Raw genomic sequence first — 19,634 nt, forward strand, 5'->3', positions numbered from 1 at the left:
ATCTTCCTGTCCGTGTAACCTGTAGGTTAAAGAGCCAAAAGTTATTTCTTACTTAATTTGCCCAGTTGCTTAATTTGCTCACGTGGGTGGCATGGCTCAGGGGTAGAGTGGCCGTCTAACAGCCGAAGGGTCGCTGGTTCGATCCCCGACCCCGGTGACCATGTCGAAGTGTCCTTGAGCAAGATACTGAACTCATAATTGCTCCTGATGAGTAGGTTGGTGCCTTCCATGGCAGCCTCCACCATCAGTGTGTGAGTGTGTGTGTGAATGAGACGACACTGTAAAGCGCTTTGAGTGCCGCTAAGGTAGAAAAGCGCTGTATAAATTGAGTCCATTTACTCCCTCTAATGTTTATATGTGTGCATCCAACCCTCCCTCTCTGCTATGAAAGACCTCTACCCCCCCGATCCCTCAACATGCTACCCAACTTCTGGCCTTTTTTTGGTTCTTTAATTACTAAAATACCCATTAGCTCCTTCATCTCTGCTGCTCTTCCTCTTTGCGTATTAGGACTTGCTGAATATCATCACTTCGGACACAGAGAGAAATCTCAGCCAATCCCAGTAGATGAGAAAAATAGAACTGCTTTATCTTTTAACTTTTCAACTCACACTTTTTGCTCAAGGGCGACAGAAGTAAATATTTTTCTCAGTTTTCCTTTCCATACACTTATCTTTGATGAGCATCATCACACAGACGTTGACCAACATTTACTGGGCATCTATGACTTTTATTAGCTGGAAGATGCTGAGCATCACTATACAGGATGAACTCTGGCATTTGCATTCCACTGATTCCAGAAAATGAGCACTTTACACCGATTAACATTCACGCCACACTAAACAATGGTATTAACTAGAATGGATAATTATAACTGCCCTTGCCAGAACCTGAGCAAAGTTAATTGTCTGTTATTTATATTTTACACTGAAGTAACGTTTCACTTGTGTGCTTGTTATCCTGCTTTAGTTTCGTGGGCTGGGACCTGCAGAATATCATCACTCTGGATGCAGTGGAGGAGGACAGCCGGTCTCAGATCATGCTGAAGAAGGTCCAGTCACCTGTGGTGGTGCTGTACTGCTCTAAGGATGAGGCGGTCTACATCCTGGAGGAGGCTCGCTCTCTGGGCCTCACTGGATTCGGATACATCTGGATTGTACCGTCCCTGACCACTGGCAACCCGGAAATAACACCTGAAGAGTTCCCATCAGGAATGATTTCCGTGTCGTACGATGACTGGGACTACCCTCTGGAGGCGCGGGTTCGGGATGGTCTCGGGATCATAACTTCAGCAGCAGCAGCCATGTTGGACGAGTACGGCGACATCCCTGAGGCCAAGACGTCATGTTACGGGCAGATGGAAAAGACGACCAAGCTGCCGCCCAGCGCACTGCACAAGTAAGTCATAACAAGTCAAATGTGTGTGGTGTAGAGAGGAGCAAGTAATCGCGTTAATCACTCGGCATGGGATCGATTACTCTTGTTTGACGGATTCTATTTTTAGAATGACATTAGGGGAAAAGCCATATTTCAGAAGCATATTGTCTATCAAAATAATCACTTCCCTTTTGACATAAATGAACTGAATGATTGATGTGTATTTCAACACATGTAAAAGAAAAATAAAATGATATAAAGCAAACAATATAAAGCAAAAAACAACAAATGGTCAAACAAAGCAGCAATTTGTCACAGCGTACACTATGCTACTTATTATCCTGTTACCTTTTTAAAGCTCAATTACCTACAGCCATTTACATCAAAATAACTGTATTTATTTAACACCAAAAAGGCATTATATTACAAAATACTGATGCTGCTGTGTTTGATACTGGCAACCAACACAGGTTTGTGTTAGCCGACGTTAGAGGCATGTCAAACCCTGAAAATCAATAATGTCCAAAAAAATATTGACCCTGCAAGGTAGCAAGTCCGACAACACAGCGACGAGTGTAGAGAAAATGACGGGAAGCTGATGAAACTCATGGGGCGACCAAGCTGCTAACAACTAGTAAGGTTGTCTTTCCAGCCTATTAATAAAGTGAGACGTGTGTCCTTTTTAAGAAACGTTTAAAAGAAATACCGCTCAAGTTTCCATATCAGGTACTGGGTATTTTTACAACGTCAAGAGTAGGTGTTTGTTGATTTGGGTGCATTGGTTCCCACCACAGCGTGTTTATTTTCACCCCCCACCCCGTAGTAATTATAGACTTCCACGAAGTTTCCAGCAAGTCTAAGTTAAGGATGGAAAGACACAATTACTGGATAAAAGAGCGAGGGATTGAGAGTTAGAGCTAAGAAAAGAGAGGACATGTAGGAGTGCAAGATGCGAATGGAAGTTGAGTTTGTGATTTAGGTTGTAAAGAAAGAGGGTGGGAACGTTATTGAGACTGGGGTAACAGCGGGAAGCCGCTACAAATGAGTGTTCTCCAAAATGGAAGACTTCCTTGATGAGTCCTTCTGTTCCAGCTCTCCTTCTCATCTTACGCTCGCTCTCCAGCAGCCAGTGGGAGATGTTGCAGGTCTTGCCAACTCTGTCTGGCTCACAATCTGGCAGAGACACACACACACATACACACTCAACCTGTATTCACCTCCCAGTATTATAAACAATGGTGTGTGAAATTGGAAATCAAGAGTCTAAATGACACAATTTTGATGTAAAGTTAAATGGAGAAAAAAACTTTTGTTCTAGTTTCAGATTTTATCTTTCTCTTCTGTATTTTATATGTATTTAAACTAGAAAATGAGAGAGGAGTAATACATTCAGTCCAGTTTAAGAGTCAAGGGAAGTGGTTTGATAGTCTGTCCATCAATTTAACTCTATATTAAAGGGAAATTGTGGTATTTTCCAAGTGGGACCCTTTTTTTCCCCCCTGTTTGTTTGGGTATCACTCTTCCTTGAATGTCAAAGTGGAAATTGATCTGGCGTGTAAGCCTCCACAGTTGTCTCCATCCTTTGGATTCTTAACACAAAGCATTTAAATGTGTCCAAAAAGACAAACAAAGAAGATCTGAGCATGGCAGACATGTTTCTGTGATGGCCCGCATGGAAATTTGTATTGAGCATGTGAACATTTTATTGTCAAACACATTTTGCATCAAATTAGCTTAAGAGAAAGAAAACCAAATGGAAATGGAGGAGGGTAAACGTACAGAGATGAAAAAAGTGATACAATAAGCGATGAATAATGAAATGGGTACAGTGGGAGCTTTGACTGCTGTGGCTGTTGTGTAACAGTGGCATTTTTGGGTCGGTGAGATTCCCTTTTTCTAGTTCATGAGGTTTAGATTGATGTCTAGCATCTGAAGCCTAAAATATTTTCAGGAAACAAACTTTCAGTAATAAATTAGAAGCATTGTTAATTTGCATTATCCGTTTCTGTGCCGTTCACTCAATCCAGACAACCATTCACACTGTCAATTGTGGAGTCTCTTATTAACTTAACGTGCAAGTTTTTGGTGTGTGGGAGGAAGCTGGAGCATCCAGAGAGAACCCTGCAGGCATGAGGAGAGCATGCAAACTCCGCCTAGAAAAGCCAGAGCCTAGAACCTTCTCGCTGTGAGGCGTAGGTGCAAAGCACTGCACCACCTCCCTGTGTTGTTCCTTCTCTGACACATCAAAAATATCTACAGTGAGAAGGGTCAACCGTGGTTCGTTCAAATGCTGCTAATGCTGCTAATATATGAGCAGCAATTACTGTTAATACATCATTAGGGAGCCTAATTTAGTTGGTTAAAAACAGCTTTAAGCACAAAGAGGCGAGTCGGTTGACATTCAGTGACACATTAAAAAGTCACACGCCCACCATATGACAACATCCATTAGCTGAAGGTGGCAAACAAACATGCCAACCCACAATCTACACACTGGTCACTGCACCAGTTTCCAGTCATGTGGCGCTGATACAAAAGGAGGCAATTAAATCCATTAAATCAAAACAACTAAGAAAAGAAAGATCACCAATGAAGCAGGTCAGTCGCTGCAGTCTGAAGTAAACAATGTATAATTAGAGTGTGTACCTGCGCGATGGTAATATGACATCATCAGATCCAGTTTCAGAATCAAATTCCAAAATCAAACTGATTGTAAGTTCCATAATCCGACCAAATTGAAGTTGTCCCTCTAACATAGACTGAACCCATTCCCTACTGACAGAGGTAACTAACCCATTTTTAAAAAAGTCTTTTTTTGTTGCTGTATTCAACAGATCTGCTTTAAAATGTCAAAGTTACCTCCTTCCATTCATGCTATACCCATCTACCCATTTGGGTGAAATTCTCCTGGTTTTGAATATTACTGCATACATAAAACATTAGAAACTGCACTGCAAAAGTACACCTGCCTCTATGAAGAATTGTATTCATGTCATATTGGTATCAAGGACACTGCGAGACGATCATACGCCTGGTAAACGTACCGTACCAGTGGAGTCAACCTGCGGTCACAGTCAGCTTGTCACAGTCAGCCCTCCTCGCCAAGCTGCTCCCATCGCCAAAGCAGATGATGACATGGACCCACATGCAGCCAACCTCAGTTAACTTGCATGAGCGCTGTAATCAGCAGCGTGCCAGCCCTTCGAGGACGCGATGAGGCCAAAAATCGACCCCACGGATCGCCAACAGCTGCTTCCTACCGCCTAATCACGGCCAGACCGGCTCCCGCTCTAGGTTAGCTCCACCTGGCCACGCTATCACGGCAAAATGTTTGAGGACAGTAAAACTTTCCGTCAGTTGATTTTGCAGAAACCAAAGGAACTGCTCAGTCATCAGAGGAGAGACAGGGAGAGTATGGGGGGGGGAGACTGATAAATCAGGACTGGGCTATTGAGAGAGCTTAAAATCTGAGCAGGCACTGGCACAGTTGTTTCTGGCATTGATTAGCAAACATTTTCAGGCTCCTCTCATAAAGTTGGGGTCATTTTGTGCAAAGAGACAGCTTGATATCACTGATGGGCTCATTAGGCTTTTAAACACCAATCCCACAATGATATAATGTAACTCTCCCTTTATCAGGACAAATGGAGACACAAATATGAATTCCAGAGAAAGAACAGCCAGCTGACTTTATTCCCAGCATGCTCTGCTGCCTCAGGTTGTTACCCAGGTGATGACTGACCACAGATGGCTCCTTTGTGGGTGAGAGAACTCAGCCAATAGGGCTTCATGGCCAGGACATCAGAAACATGATTGGTCAAGCCTAGGTCAGGGCGGCAGGCCAGTGAGGGCTGTTTGACCATCAGCGGCTGTCATGGGCGATGGAGGACATGGTTAACATGCACACTGTGGCAGGTTTACACAATCACACACACACACACACACACACACACACACACACACACACACACACACACACACACACACACACACACACAAATGTACAGCACCAGTGTCACAGAGTACAGTATTTACAGGATTACTGTACTAACCTGTGTGTCTGCTGCCTTATTATCAGCAAGATGTCGCAACTCGACCGTTAAACCTTCAGACTCAGATGAAGGTTCATGTGTTTCTGTGACAAACTCTGAGATTCATTTCCAGCTCATGTCCCGTCTTCCCTCAGCATGCCACTGCAGCAAAACCTGTTTTGATGTGAACCAACTGGATAGCAGAAAAAGAAGAAAAAGTGTAGATCTCGATTCATGTGACAGCTGTGGTGATGACTGCGGTACATCCAAGATGATTGAAGCGAAGTAAAATCTGGTCAACTGGACGTAAGTTTATCTTGAAGACGTTTCACCTCTCATCCGAGAGGCTTCTTCAGTTCTAGTGAAGAGTGTGGAAACTCCAGCTTATAAACCTATGTGGGAGTGGTCAGTGCTATTGTGGTGGGAACGACCCTCCCGAGACTCACCTGGCCTCCCCAAACGACAGTCGTTGTGCGGTGTCAGGGAGTTTCAGGGGTGGTCGTTAGGGAGTTTCACCGACCACTCAGATGCTAATGGGCTGTGCTGGCATCAGCCGTTCCACATGGGTCTTTCAGCTGAACTCTTTGGGGAAGCTTTGAAAGGACTTGGTTGTAAATAGGTGAAAGGAAATGTCGCAGTCCACCTCCTCTGTTCAAAGATGGTTTCTCTATCCTGACGTGGATGGCTTCTTTAACTCCTCTTTCAAACCATCTGTCCTCTCTGTCGAGGATTTGGACATGGTCGTCCTGGAAGGAGTGGCTTTCCTCCTTGAGGTGGAGAAAAACCGCTGAGTCCTGTCCTCCAGAGTTGGCTCTTCTATGTTGGGCCATGCGCTTGTTGAGGGGCTGTTTGGTTTCCCCTATGTAGAGATCCGTGCAGGCCTCACTGCATCTGACAGCGTATACCAGATTGCTTTTCTGGCTGTGAGGGGTGGGATCTTTGGGGTGAACCAGTCTTTGTCTCAGAGTGTTGTCTGGTTTAAAAGACACAGGGATGCGGTGCTTATTATAGATTCTCCTTAATTTCTCAGAAACCCCTGCCACATAGGGGATCACTATGTTTTTTCTCCTGCCTTCTTCATCTTCCCTCCTCCTGGAGCTCTCCTCCTTTCTGGACCTGGAAGAGGATTTTACAAAGGTCCAGTCTGGGAAGCCACAAGTTTTAAGTGCTCTTTTCAGATGCTGCTGTTCTTTTTTCCGGCCTTGGACGCTGGTGGGGATGGTCTCCACTCGGTGTTGCAACGTCCTGATGACACCTAACTTGTGCTCCAGAGGATGGTGAGAGTCAAAAAGCAAGTATTGGTCCGTGTGGGTGGGTTTCCTGTACACATCCACCCTCAGGCTCCTGTCCTCTTGAATGTAGACGTCGCAGTCCAAAAAGGGCAGATGGTTGTCTTTCACATCCTCTCTGGTGAACTTGATGTTGACGTCTACCGAGTTGATGTGTGCTGTAAACGGTTGTACCTCCTGAACCTTGATCTTCACCCAGGTGTCATCATCGTATCGGAACCAGTGGGTGGGGGAGGGTCCACTGAAGGAAGTCAGGGTCCTCTGTTCCACCTCTTCCATGTATAGGTTGGCCACGATAGGAGATACGGGAGAACCCATGGCACAGCCGTGTTTTTGCCTGAAAAACTTCCCTCTGTACTGGAAGTAAATTGTGTTCAGGCAAAGGTCCAGAAGTTGGCAGATTTGGTCCGGATTGAGGTTGGTCCTGTTGCTGAGGGTGTTGTCCAGCTGTAGGCGCTTCGCTTCGATCTACGATGACCTGGATGAATGAGAACCTACACAGACATCCAAGATGATTATGTTAAAATTTAAAAAAAAAACAAAAAACGCCTAAATAAACCCAGGTGACAAAAGAGCTAAGAGTCCTGGGCAGTGCAGCAGTCTTAGTCAAGTCTAAGTGACAATACGTGTTCACTGTAATATATGGTGTGTGTGTGTGTGTGTGTGTGTGTGTGTGTGTGTGTGTCCGTCCTTGTGCTCATGTACTCATGTAAGAAGTATATCCTTAAAATAGGTTTAAAATTATCGACACATGTGAGTGTGTGTGTTTGTATGTGTGTATTTGTTTGCAAGTGTGTGTGAAAAAGGTGGTAGTAGTTTGCTGTGACAGGTAATTTCCCTCTGGATATATGAGGGTTAGACCTCTCAAAACACACCGATGCATGCACGCACACACACACACACACACACACACACACACACACACACACTTCTGGTGCAGCTGTCATATATTGACAAAAGAGAACAAAAACCAGACATGGGAATAATTCAGGTATAATAATGGTCGGTGAAACTAGATTCTATATAAGCTATTTTTTGAAATTTCATACAAAATTTGTACATTGGTACATATTTGGATTTTTCCTTAAGTATTTGTGTCATAGCCTGTAAATCAGGGTTCTCAGGGATCTTTAAAGCTATACCGGGTAATTTTGTCCCCCCCATCTTGAACTGAGTATAATTGCAACAGCGCGTATGCAAGTTGTAACCATGGATCCACTGAGGAGAGACGTGCACTGTAAACTTTTTCTTTTCTGGTTCAGAGTTTGCATTTTTTTTTTTTTGTAACTGGAGACATAACAGTTTTTTACGCAGTGTCACCACACACTGAAAACATGAAAACTTCATATCATGTGATATTTAGAGAGATTTACCAGGCACCACTGAGCTTCCAAGTATTGAGTGAATGAGTGTGACAGTGACTTGAATGTGCAATGTTCCATTAATATGTAAAAGTTCTAAAAATTCTGCAGCTTTAAAAAGCATTAAAAGGGGTCGAAGTCACGGAAGTTAAAAAAAGCCCTTCAATGGTATTAAAATGTTTCAAATGATTTAAAACTCTCAAATGTACTAACAAGTTGGTAGCAGGAGTTTATGAGGCATTTATTTCCAGTATTGCAGTTTAAAACTTTAAAGTAATTGGCAACCAACCGTGATTCTTTTCAACTCTTGTCTCCACCCCCATCTTTGATAGCAGCAGCAACAGATCGCCAGACAACATCCGGCTGTACACCCACACTGGAAGCAGAGGCACAGTGGTGTCTGAACACGGTGACTAATCATACAAGTCAAAGGAAGGCGTTTTAGCACCTGTACGAGCTCTGAAACTGCCCACACATGTGCCTACCCTTCTAATGAACAGCTTGGATTATCTTAGTGTATAAGCTACAAAACTGTCCTAAAACCCTATTTTGGTTCAGGTTTGCCTCGGTAGCTTAGAGTGTGTATTGTTGCTGCAGGAACTGAGTTGATTTCACACAATAGAAACGATGATTCTCTAGTGTCTCAACTTATCAGTCACATAATCATAAATATTTCATGCCCGCGCGATTACTGGCTATGTCTGTGTGTCTGCTTATTTATTATTCCACGCTATACATTTGTGTTTGCAGCTCTCCTGAGAGTTGTCACAAATGCCTTTACATGCAGCGGGGGATCTCACTACACATAGAATAAATGGGCGATATTTAAAATTCATGACCTTCAAACTGTCACCTTAATGTTGGTATGAAATAAGTGTGTGTGTGTGCTCTTTATGTAAATAAGTTATCTCTCCGTGTTAACCATGTGTCTGTCCCTGTGTTGCTATAGCTATCTTAGCTAATGACCCAGTAATGAGAATAAAGCCAGGCGCACATGTTTTATTTTTCATCAAATGGAGGAATAGAGCGTGAGAAAAGCAAAGTAGTTCATGAAAGAGATTGACAGAAGTGTTAATACACAACACACACTTTGTGTATGTGTGGGTTGGATCCATTCTACTCCTCAAATATCTCCCGGCAGCTTACGTATGAGGCCGCCTTGCAGGTAACAGTCTCAGGGAGGAAGAGACTGAATGTTTTCTTTTAAATAGAATAAATCATTAAAGGAGGCGTGTGCCTGTGTGTGATTATGCAAAGAAATGCTCTCATGCGGATGTTGTTGACTTGAAAATGGTGATTGCAAAGCAAAACCCACATTTTCAATCTAGAACAATGAGCAGATTGCAGTTCAAGTGCTTAATGCGCAACCTGCAGTGTCCTTGTGGGGGTGTGTCTCATAGAAGACACATGGAAAAGCTATCATTACAGACAGACACACAGCTGCCTCCTGGTTTGCATAAATGTCTGGGTAGATTTTACTTGAAAGGCTAAAAAAAACCCCAACATTTTTAGATTTACAGTAATACTTACTATTATTATTACCTGATTGTTCATGACTATATATATACATATATATATATATATATATATATATATATATATATATATATACACACACACATACACACATACATACACGATATATATACACACACAGTATGTATATGTATATATGTATATATATATGCAAACGTCACAAGTTTGTAGAATTGCTTCTTTGAGGTATTAAAAACAAACATTTACAATAGGATAAAAATATTATATACCCAGCAATTAATGTACTCAAAATACAAATATCTCTTGTCACTTATAAATATGTAATTTAGCATTTTATCTTCTCATAAAAAAATTGCAAATTGTATAAAGATTTAAGTTTTTTAATATGAGTATAAATGATATGAATTCTCATTTTATTTACAGTTAAACGAAACTGAGCAACGAGTCCTTACTTCCCAGGTGTATGAAGCAGGAAAAGCTCATGATTGGCAGCTGAGGTGCTGACAGAGAAATGCCTCAGGTTTGAGAGGAGGGGAGTTCAGTCAGCAGCAATAGGAGCCACTGCATTCCCCACTACACGCAAGACTTATTCATTTTTCATTAAGGAGGGGCTATCGAAGAAAGATTCTCCAGTGTTGTGCCCTAAAATCCCCATAAATATCAATGTCTGCCGCATGGCAAGGAGTGATGAGAGGATGAAGATGTGCTATATTTTACAAAAAGGTTGAAAAAAACAAAATGTAATTGTTAAGACTGACCTCACACTGGCCCTGCTTCGAAGAAAAGTAGCTGCACGCACGTGCGCGCGCGCACACACACACACACACACACACACACACACACACACACACATAAAGGAGCCTGACTGCTATGCTGCATCTATTTCACTTTGTACCGTCATCCCTCATGTCACTCTTAACACTTGCTACCTGAGGCTTGGTGTGTGTTTTCTTTGGGTCCTCTTAAAGACCTAAATCAGCACTGATAGCAGACACATCACTTGAAGACTGTCGCACATCTTCAAACTGTGTGTGTGTGTGTGTGTGTGTGTGTGTGTGTGTGTGTGTGTGTGTGTGTGTGTGTGTGCGCACGTCCTTCCTGGATAGAGTGCTCTGGTAGTCCGCATAATTGGTCCTTGTCTTGAGGAATTACAAACGTCTCTAAGTGAACACACTGACACACACACACACACACATACACACACCCTTTTGAAAGGCCATTGTAACATCTGTGAGATCATCTCTCTCTTGGAAAGCCTCTTCGGATCAAATGTGGACTTCTTATCAGAAAGTAAGAACTTCACAAACACAGTAAAATCCGGCGTAACTGGGAATGAGTGAGCACTCCAGAGATAATGCCTTCTGTGTCAAGAGCACTTTGTCATGACAGCTGTTACCACAGAAGGTTGCCGTGGAATCTGGTTTGTGTAAAATAGAATGGAACCATATATTTTGAATGTCTTTTTCTTCCTAAATCATTAATATGCAATCTTTATTGCTGACTGTACTGTCAGTTAGGAAAAGAAAGTATGTTTGTATGGATATGACATTTGCTGTTGGAATGTTTTGTGTGTGTGTGCTTGTATGTGTGTGTGTGTGTGTGTGTGTGCTTAAGGGTAGTGCTGGTTAGCTGTGGTGCAATGCCCCCCCCCCGAATCACAGCCCCTTCCACTCCAAAATAAGAGGAAGGGAGGAAAAAATAACACAGAATACATTTTTATCCTAACTCTGTTGAGGCTTAGTCCTCTTCCTCTCTGGTCATACTTTCCTCACTTCATCTCTCTCTCTCCCTCTCCCTCTCCCTCTTTCTCTCTCTCTCTCTCTCAATCTGTCTTATCTTCATTCAAGCTTTTTTTGGGTGCCCCCTCTCCACTTTCTCCCCACCTTTGCACCCTCAGTTCATCCCCCCTAATGAATAGAGAGATTACTGTGATAATGGAGGCTGGGAAGTAGGAGAAACTGGATGCTTTGCTGAGTTTCGGTGTTACAGGGGAGATGAAACATTACAAAGCACAATTTTGAGGTGGGCCAAGTAATTGTGTGTGTGTGTGTGTGTGTGTGTGTGTGTGTGTGTGTGTGTGTGTGTGTGTGTGTGTGTGTGTGTACTGCTCAACACTGAGCAAGAACACTGTAATCAACAACTGCAAAATGGCTGCAAAATGATCCCAAGAGGGACTTTTCTGTCTCTCAGTCCACTACAGATGCTTGCTTTTGTCACTGACAGACTCTCGTGTCTGAGAAGCTCCCTGCAGTGGCATCTCATTAGTTCTTCTTCTTGGTTAATTCTTTGTACATACTTCTGGCTTATTGAGTGATTGTTGTTGTCATTATCGCGCCATGCTTTCGTGTGTACTGATGTCGGGTCAACACAATAACTTTAGCTAATAACACAACCTCCATTCTGTTTGCACTCCATGTCATGAAGAAGGCCTCTGATTTATTCCCTGGCAGCAGTCGTCCCATCTGCATCCCCTGAGGTTGTCCGTGGAAGCGTTGCAAAGTGTGGTGCATCATTTTGGTGCCATGGTTTGGAAAATATGCAGACATCATCACTTATTATTTCTTTTAATTTTCTTTACAGCAGTTGTTACTCTCTGACCCTGTACTCCACTTTTTCACTGCTTGATCACACTCTTCCAGCAATAATTCATCTCCTTTCAGAGTGAGACTGTTACATGTCAGACATCTCAGCAGGGATCCTCCCCACACTCGTCAGACACTAATGTTAACGATGGTAGCCTGTCACTCGCAAAAAAAGAGCCAATTTAGATCTGAATGAAGCCCTCGTTTAACGGTTTTAGCAATAACAGCAAATATTTCCAAGGCTATTAATCATTTACAATGAAAGGAAACAGCAGCCAGATATAAAAAAATTATACTTTACATCATGTCCTGCTCATATTGCTACTCCTGCTTTTACTTTGATACCACAAACCCTTTATATTGCTGCAGTAAATACTGCTGTCTTTGCTTGTTTGAGGAGAAAAAACAGACTAAAAGAAAGAGAAACCAAATGAACAACAAAGAGGAGTAAAGTATACAGTAACTAAGAGCCAGTTCTGTTGTGCATATGCAATTTTTGTGTAGCTGTGTGTTTGTGCGTGTCATCCAGATTGATGGCAGCAAAGTGCAGAATGGGCTGTTGTCTAAGAGAGCAGCCCGCGTGGGTGCTGCTATTGATTCCGGCACCTCTTTTCTCTGCTGTAGTTGCACATAATTGGGTTCAGCGCTGCATCCCATGTCCAATCAAATGGCTTAATACCGCTCACCTGGTGGCTCGCGGGCACATCAGATTATTTTAATCACAAAAACCAAGTCAATACCCTTATCTCTAGCTGATTTCATCTGGGCCATTGAGAGGTAATGTGTGTGTTTGTGGGCGCGTGTGTGTGTTGCCAGCAGAAATTTAAAGAGACATCTTGAAGTGTCACCACAGATGCTCACAAACACATATCACACAGCCTTTTTCTTCATTATCTCTGCTGCCTTCCTAAATCATCCAAACCCCTAACCCCACTGTAATTACTCCAGACTGCAAGCCTGGGAAACACGCAGTGTGCAAGTGCAACGGCAAAAACTAATTAAAAAAACGTGATTATCTTCGGTTGAGTATTTAGCTATATCCTTTAGAGCGTGCACTGAGGTATGATGTAACGTTACGTCTAAACGCCGGAAAAAACCCAACAACCTGTTTTAAATGTTTTGCAAAATTTTGTACTGAGATTATGACAACTTGTTTTTCCATTAGTTTACAAATCCAGAGAAATATGTCAAGCTTATGGTCTCTATTGCTAAAAGGTCGTTCAGGACAGGGTGGCTGAGTGGTTCAGAGTGAGCACTGCGAGGACGTCCTTGCTTCAAGACCTTCGGTGGGAAGGTTCTATCTCCTGCCAGGCTGTGTGTGTGTGTGGGGTTCTCTTCATCAAAGTCATGTTGCTGCTTCTGGTGGAAAGATGAGAGCGCAATCTCATCTAATCTACAAAATAAAGACATACTTTTCAATTACTGTTAGTGCGATTTTAACCGGGTGGAAGCGCTGAACTACCACGGGTACATTTGCTGCACCACGTTAGCTTTATTAGCTGCGTGTGAAGCGGATGCATCGAATTCTTGGTGAAAATAGATTGCAGCTATTTCCTCAGAATTAAATGACATAATGTGTAACAAGCTCTAACTACAAGAAATCTCATTAGATGTCCATGACGTGATTGACTCAACAACTGAGCGGTGACCTGTGGATCGCTGGTGCCTTGGGGAAAAGCGTTGCCAAGTCCGATGGAGACAACAGTCAGGATTTGGATTGACGGACGGGATTCTCCATAGCTTTGATGCTGGTGTCTGTTTGGATGTATGTACGCAAATGAAGATCAAAGCAGTCAGAGATCAAAATCAGAGATTGACAGTTGTGAAGGTTTGTGGGGTTATGCTACCCATGGTCCCGCCCGTCAAACAACAGCCACTGCAACAAAAGAGGGGGTGGGCCATGGACGTTAGGAACATCGCATCATCAATGTTTGGCTGTAATGTTTCTTTAATCTCGTTCGATTCATCTTCTGCAATGGTGAACAACAACAGCAAAAATTCCCATGATCCTAAGTTTCTCAGTGAGTTTATCAAGTTAGTCTTTTGTTGCTGTTTTGATTGAGGGACATTTGGTGTCACATTGAAGAGTGAACCTGACATGTTAACTCGGAACTCAGTGAAAAATGTTCCTACCCCACGTTGGAGACTTGAAGCTTTACAGTTCAGAGAATCTTCGAGACAAGCAGATGAAAGGGGAAAGAGATGAGATCTGGCAATTGGATTAATTTATTAAAACCAGTATTGTTGCAAAAATTGCCAAAATCTGACAATCACCACAAATAAAAGAACAATTTGCTTGCTCCACTGCAGCGAGTATAGCAGCACAATGTCCTACACAGCATGAAACACCTCCCATGCCGCGCTCCTCTGTGACTTTTCAAAGACACGTCACGTGGGCACATGTTCCATTTAGATGTTTGCCCTGTCACCCAGCGCCAGAACAGAGGAGGAAGAAAGGAGGAGCTGTCTCTGCCACGTTGTTCATGACCACTGACAGAAGGGAGACGGGCCGGGGGGGGGGCAGCCATGATTAATGTGGTGGCGATGTAGACCCAAGAATATCTTCCCAATGCCCTCCATCTCTGCTAATGTGACCTGCCATATGGGTCACTCATTACAGTGTGTGTGTGTGTGTGTGTGTGTGTGTGTGTGTGTGTGTGTGTGTGTGTGTGTGTGTGTGCGTGTGTGTGTGTGTGTGCGTGTGTGTGTGTGTGTTGCCAGTGTTAGTGTCTGAGTCAACTATCATTTCCGGTACTGTCACGGTCTGTGTACAAAAGAGTTTAGACAAAATATCTATCACATTATCGAGACACTTTCTCTTGTGAGTCATTATCATGCATTTGTGTGTCCTTTGTCGTTTTAGCTCAACGTCTGGCCTTTTTAGAGGTCTTCAGTCCACAGATATCAGGGTGTATCCTAGATTGTAACTGTACTGGAATATTGTAGAATGTTTCCATCATGATAATATTGTTACTGTGGATTACGCTGATTCCCACCTCTAATACAGTACTTGTGTATAGGCACATAGACATCTTTCAAATCAGCTGAAGAGGTCATTTGGAGTATATACAGTGTATGTTTGAGTATAGGGGTTTATGCTTTTTGTTACTGGAACGTGAATTGACTCCTCAACTTCCCCTAACAAAGGATGCATGTGAATATGTTAGGATATTAACACTAGCAGATTGTAAAAGGACTTTTTGTCATGTTAATACAAATCAATTTCCCGTTTCACCCCACCTGAATTAATTTCTATTTCTATTTGCATTTTTCCCTTCCCCTCATCACCTCTCCTACTCCCTCTCAAACCCGCGATACCCCACAACTCCCCCCCTTCTCCTCCCCTCTGCTGCTTCCTCGTCTTAGATACATGATGAATGTGACGTGGGATGGCAGAGACTTATCCTTCACAGAAGATGGCTACCAAGAAAACCCAAAGCTGGTGGTCATTGTTCTCAACAAGGACCGAGAGTGGGAGAAGGTATGATCTACATCTGGGTGTGCTAACGATTATATTCTTTGTACTATTTCTGGGAAACTTTGGACTTTAACAGTTTAGTTGATATGATTATATAGTTTCTACACATAATAAGTTCAAATCTATTATGCTATTATGAAACTAAATACTTAAACTTGTGCCTGTTTTTAGGGAGCCTCCAGTGCTAACCTCATTATTTCTCAAATCCTCACCCTGGTTTGTGTGTTTTTGCTGCTTTTGCTTATAAATCTGTTTTTGTATAACCAGATACCGCCACTACTACCCACAGAAACTTCATTCCAAGGATAAAGACGTCACAGCCCCATGTCTGAAACATGACAAGTGACCTTTGTGAATTGCCTTTCAAAAGAAGAAAAAAAAAAAGCAACAAATGCTTAAAAAAAAAAACAATCTTGAAAACGCCACTTCTTTCTTATTTTCCAATACGTCGCTAATCAATGAGCTCATTTAGCATCTGATTTCCTTAACTAGAATAGAGAGTGCTTCCATAATGAATGGCCGCTGTGAATGGCTTAGTATTCCAGGCATTGTAATGGACTTTAAATGGCAGCCATGCATCTTGATACCTACATCGGGCTGCTTCTTACGGGCTTGAATACCTCATATTTAATGCCCCGGTAGCTCATACTTCAGATTGGGTTTGTGGCTCAAAGCAAAAGGTTGAGAGAGGGATCGCAAAAAGGGAGAGGGGTGGCCTCAGGAAGGATTTGGATAAGGAAGATGATGGTTGATAGTTATGCCTTTTTGAACTTGTCTTTCCTGTCTTTTAATTTTGTCAGTTCTTCCACAGCTCCTTTTTTTGTCTCTTTTTACCTCCTCTTTTCCCCCTTTCTTTCCTTTACCAAGCCAACTATTTTCTCCTCTCTCTTTGATTTCTGCTGTGGTCTCCAGTAGCCCCTCAAATCACAGTTAATCACAGCCTGAGACCTCTGTTATTGGGGTGGTTAGGGTTCACCGCTCCTGTATGTGTGCGCATGTTTACCCTTCCACGTTATTGACAGTTCTTGAGAGATTTCTGGTCCGACAAATCAGGTTTTTATTCGGGTCACATCCGTGTGTGTTTTACTGTATTCTGTTTAGTTTGCCGCAATCCGCACAGCCTCCACCCAGTGTTTGAGACAAGCTTTTTTCATATTTCATATTGACACGCACCCACACTCACAGAAGACTCTTTGTTGGTGTGCAGAGGGAAGGTAAAGTATGTTGCGGTAAACAGAGAGCCTGGCCTGTGAAATTGATCAGTTCAATGTGGTGCGGAGAAAAGAGAACTGAAGGCAAGTGAGATACAGAGACCCAAAGAGGAAACATAATTGGGAGCTGCTCCCCCCTATGTCTGGTGCAGCCGTCCCACCCCTGCGCCAGAAATCAGCAGCACAGAAAGAGATTTCCGTGATGATCAAGAGATAAAAATTCAGTACAAAAATATGCATATGCTCTAAAAATATAAAATGTGTCCCTTTGGGGCACAAGAGGAATAGACATGGAGAGGAGAGTCGTATGGAGCGATGCTGAGATGAGCATGATGGAGACAGATGGGCCAAGGTGCAGAGAGCAAATGTGCAAGAGGAATTCAATTTATACTTACTTTTTTAAGGTTTTTGAGTTGTTTTGAGAATCACTGCATCTTTGTGGATGTTTTTTTTTGGGGGGGTTACAGTTGAGGACTACATAAACAAATACAGTGGATTGCTGTTTTTTTCTTTTTTTTTCAGAGGAAGATTGTCAGGTTCAAGCCAGCGAATGGATCAAGAGAAAGCCGGTGTAACCTTATTAAGGTTTTATGCAGATTTAGACATTTATCTGGTTAACTTTGTGCTGTAAAGAACCGGTAGCTATAGTTGGAAGAAAGAATATCAATGACCATGGATTTAGGCTTAAAGTCCTACATTTAAACATTGGCTAACATCAGTTTGTTGGGGGATGGTGCTGTGTTCACCGTGTGCTTGGGCGTTTTTTTTTAGCCTCATCTTGGTATTAAAGGTTGTGTCATCAGAACACATCTTATGTTTATATACAGGGGCAGCAGGAATCCACCCAAGAGGAGGTGGCAACCAGTGTTTCCTTGGTCGATGGTGCAAAAGTTTTCAGAGGTTCCAAATTAGCAACAGCCCACAGCTGCACCAGATCAGCCTCATTATCGTACTGAAGCACCTGCCAGCGCAGGTAGAGCTCAAATTCGTTTGCGAGTTAAACTCTGAGGACGCTTGGTGTGTAAACGTCATTTGCATCAGCTTGAAACTAACAATGACGTTTGCTCTTGCCCAAGGACCAGCTTGCTCCATGTGTAAGAGAGGGCCTGGTTTCCAATGATATAGAAGAAAATATTAAGGAAATTACTTTAAATAAACTTCCCATATGGTTAAAAATTCTCAAAATATTTCAACTGCAATATTCTGAGAATGCTTTAGAGACACTGAGGAGTATTTGATTTATAATCAGTTGCCTCATCACTCACTTTTAGAATGTTTTTAGAGAATGTCAAGCTACCTTTATAGAGGGCGAATGTTGTGAGGAAAAATTTATATATATATTTATATATGTGTGTTTTTGTCAGCTCATCTCATAAAATATACTCATTTTTCTCAACAATACTGGGAAGATGTTTAATTCATTTCTCATCTAAAGCAATATAAAGGATAAAGGAGCCTGCTTTAGTTTAAGGATAAAAGCCACACACACACACACACACACACACACATTTAAAAGCATAGATTTGTGCTCACATCTTATCGAATGAAAGCTCAAAACATTTTAATCACTTTAAAATGAAGTAAACTTAACCATGACTCAGCTCATTTATGTGACAACTTCATATTCCTTGATTTTGTTGGCGGGGAAAGGAGGAAAAGTTTTCTGTTTCACACAATCCAAACAAAAAAGTGTTCTCGACTGAATGGAATCATCCAGTGGAGAAATTCATGAATACGTATTCAAAGCCCATCTCACAAAATCTGAAAATGTACAGCGCTGTCAAGTAAAACAAAAGCATCACGGTTGGAGGAACTTTATTTAAAAATACACAGCCTCAGAATCACTGATGCTGCAGAGGAGATGATGAATTGTGTTTTTACAGTCAGTTACAACTTCATTGACTGAATGAGAAAAGTGTATTTACTGATTAGAACCAGGATATTATGTTTTATTCCTGCTGAGTAGATGGAGTGTGTAAATTGCTTTAAGAAGTGCTGCAGCAGCCAGTTCACAAAATAATTATTACAGACAGCATGGGATTAGTGCTTGGGAGAGTCACAACATGGAGCGCATTCTCCACACACACACACACACACACACACACACACACACACACACACACACACTCTCTCTCTTTGTCTCTCTCTCTCTGTCTCTCTCTTCCAAAATGACAGAAAAAGACAACACAAAACCTTAACAAACACACACTTTTGCTGTCCAGTCAACAAAAGTTCGCTAAGCTATATGGATTCATCTTCCTTTTCACCCTGCCCTTGTTTTCTCTCTCCCCCGCAAATGCATGTACACAAACACATGTATGCACGCACGCACACAAACACACACACACACAGGCATGGATTCTCCTGCATGCCAGCACACACACATTCACACACATAAACACAGAGTGAGCACTGGAGAGGGAGAGGCAAATCTATTTTCGCGACATAATTTTGTCTGACAGGAGTGACAGATACTGTTTTATGACTGAATGGTTTTCTCCACGCTATTAGGAACTCATTCTCCCATAATGCAAATTGCCACACTGATAACTCTCACAGTGGGACTGGCACATAGAAGGTGCTCTTTTATTCTTGTGTCATTCTCACTCTCACCTGTACCAGGGGTTCAGGTTGATTAACCATTGTGTGTGCGTGTGTGTGTGTGTGTGTGTGTGTGTGTGTGTGTGTGTGTGTGTGTGTGTACAGGTCAAACACTGAATGACAGCAAGCCAGGGTGAGGGATGGTGGGAGAGAGCAGATGGCAGTGTGATATGCAGGTACTGGAGAGGAATTAATAAAATTAATAAA

The 19,634-nt window shown here is 42.4% G+C and overlaps 1 protein-coding gene across 3 annotated transcripts in view; it reads left to right on the top strand.

Annotated features, from left to right (window-relative positions):
* The window catches only part of grin2aa (glutamate receptor, ionotropic, N-methyl D-aspartate 2A, a), a 145,963-nt gene that overhangs the window by 95,634 nt on the left and 30,695 nt on the right, over nt 1–19,634 (top strand). For all 3 annotated transcript variants that reach the window (XM_086186075.1, XM_086186074.1, XM_086186073.1), the window contains 2 exons: nt 970–1,398; nt 15,504–15,618. In XM_086186075.1, the coding sequence (XP_086042201.1) occupies nt 970–1,398; nt 15,504–15,618 (544 nt within the window). The remainder of the gene's footprint in view (nt 1–969; nt 1,399–15,503; nt 15,619–19,634) is intronic.

The sequence above is a fragment of the Aulostomus chinensis genome, chromosome 18 (genome assembly GCF_037954235.1).
Source record: "Aulostomus chinensis isolate RoL2024-O1b breed Wild chromosome 18, RoL_Achi_v1.0, whole genome shotgun sequence".
In the NCBI taxonomy this organism is placed as follows: domain Eukaryota; kingdom Metazoa; phylum Chordata; class Actinopteri; order Syngnathiformes; family Aulostomidae; genus Aulostomus; species Aulostomus chinensis.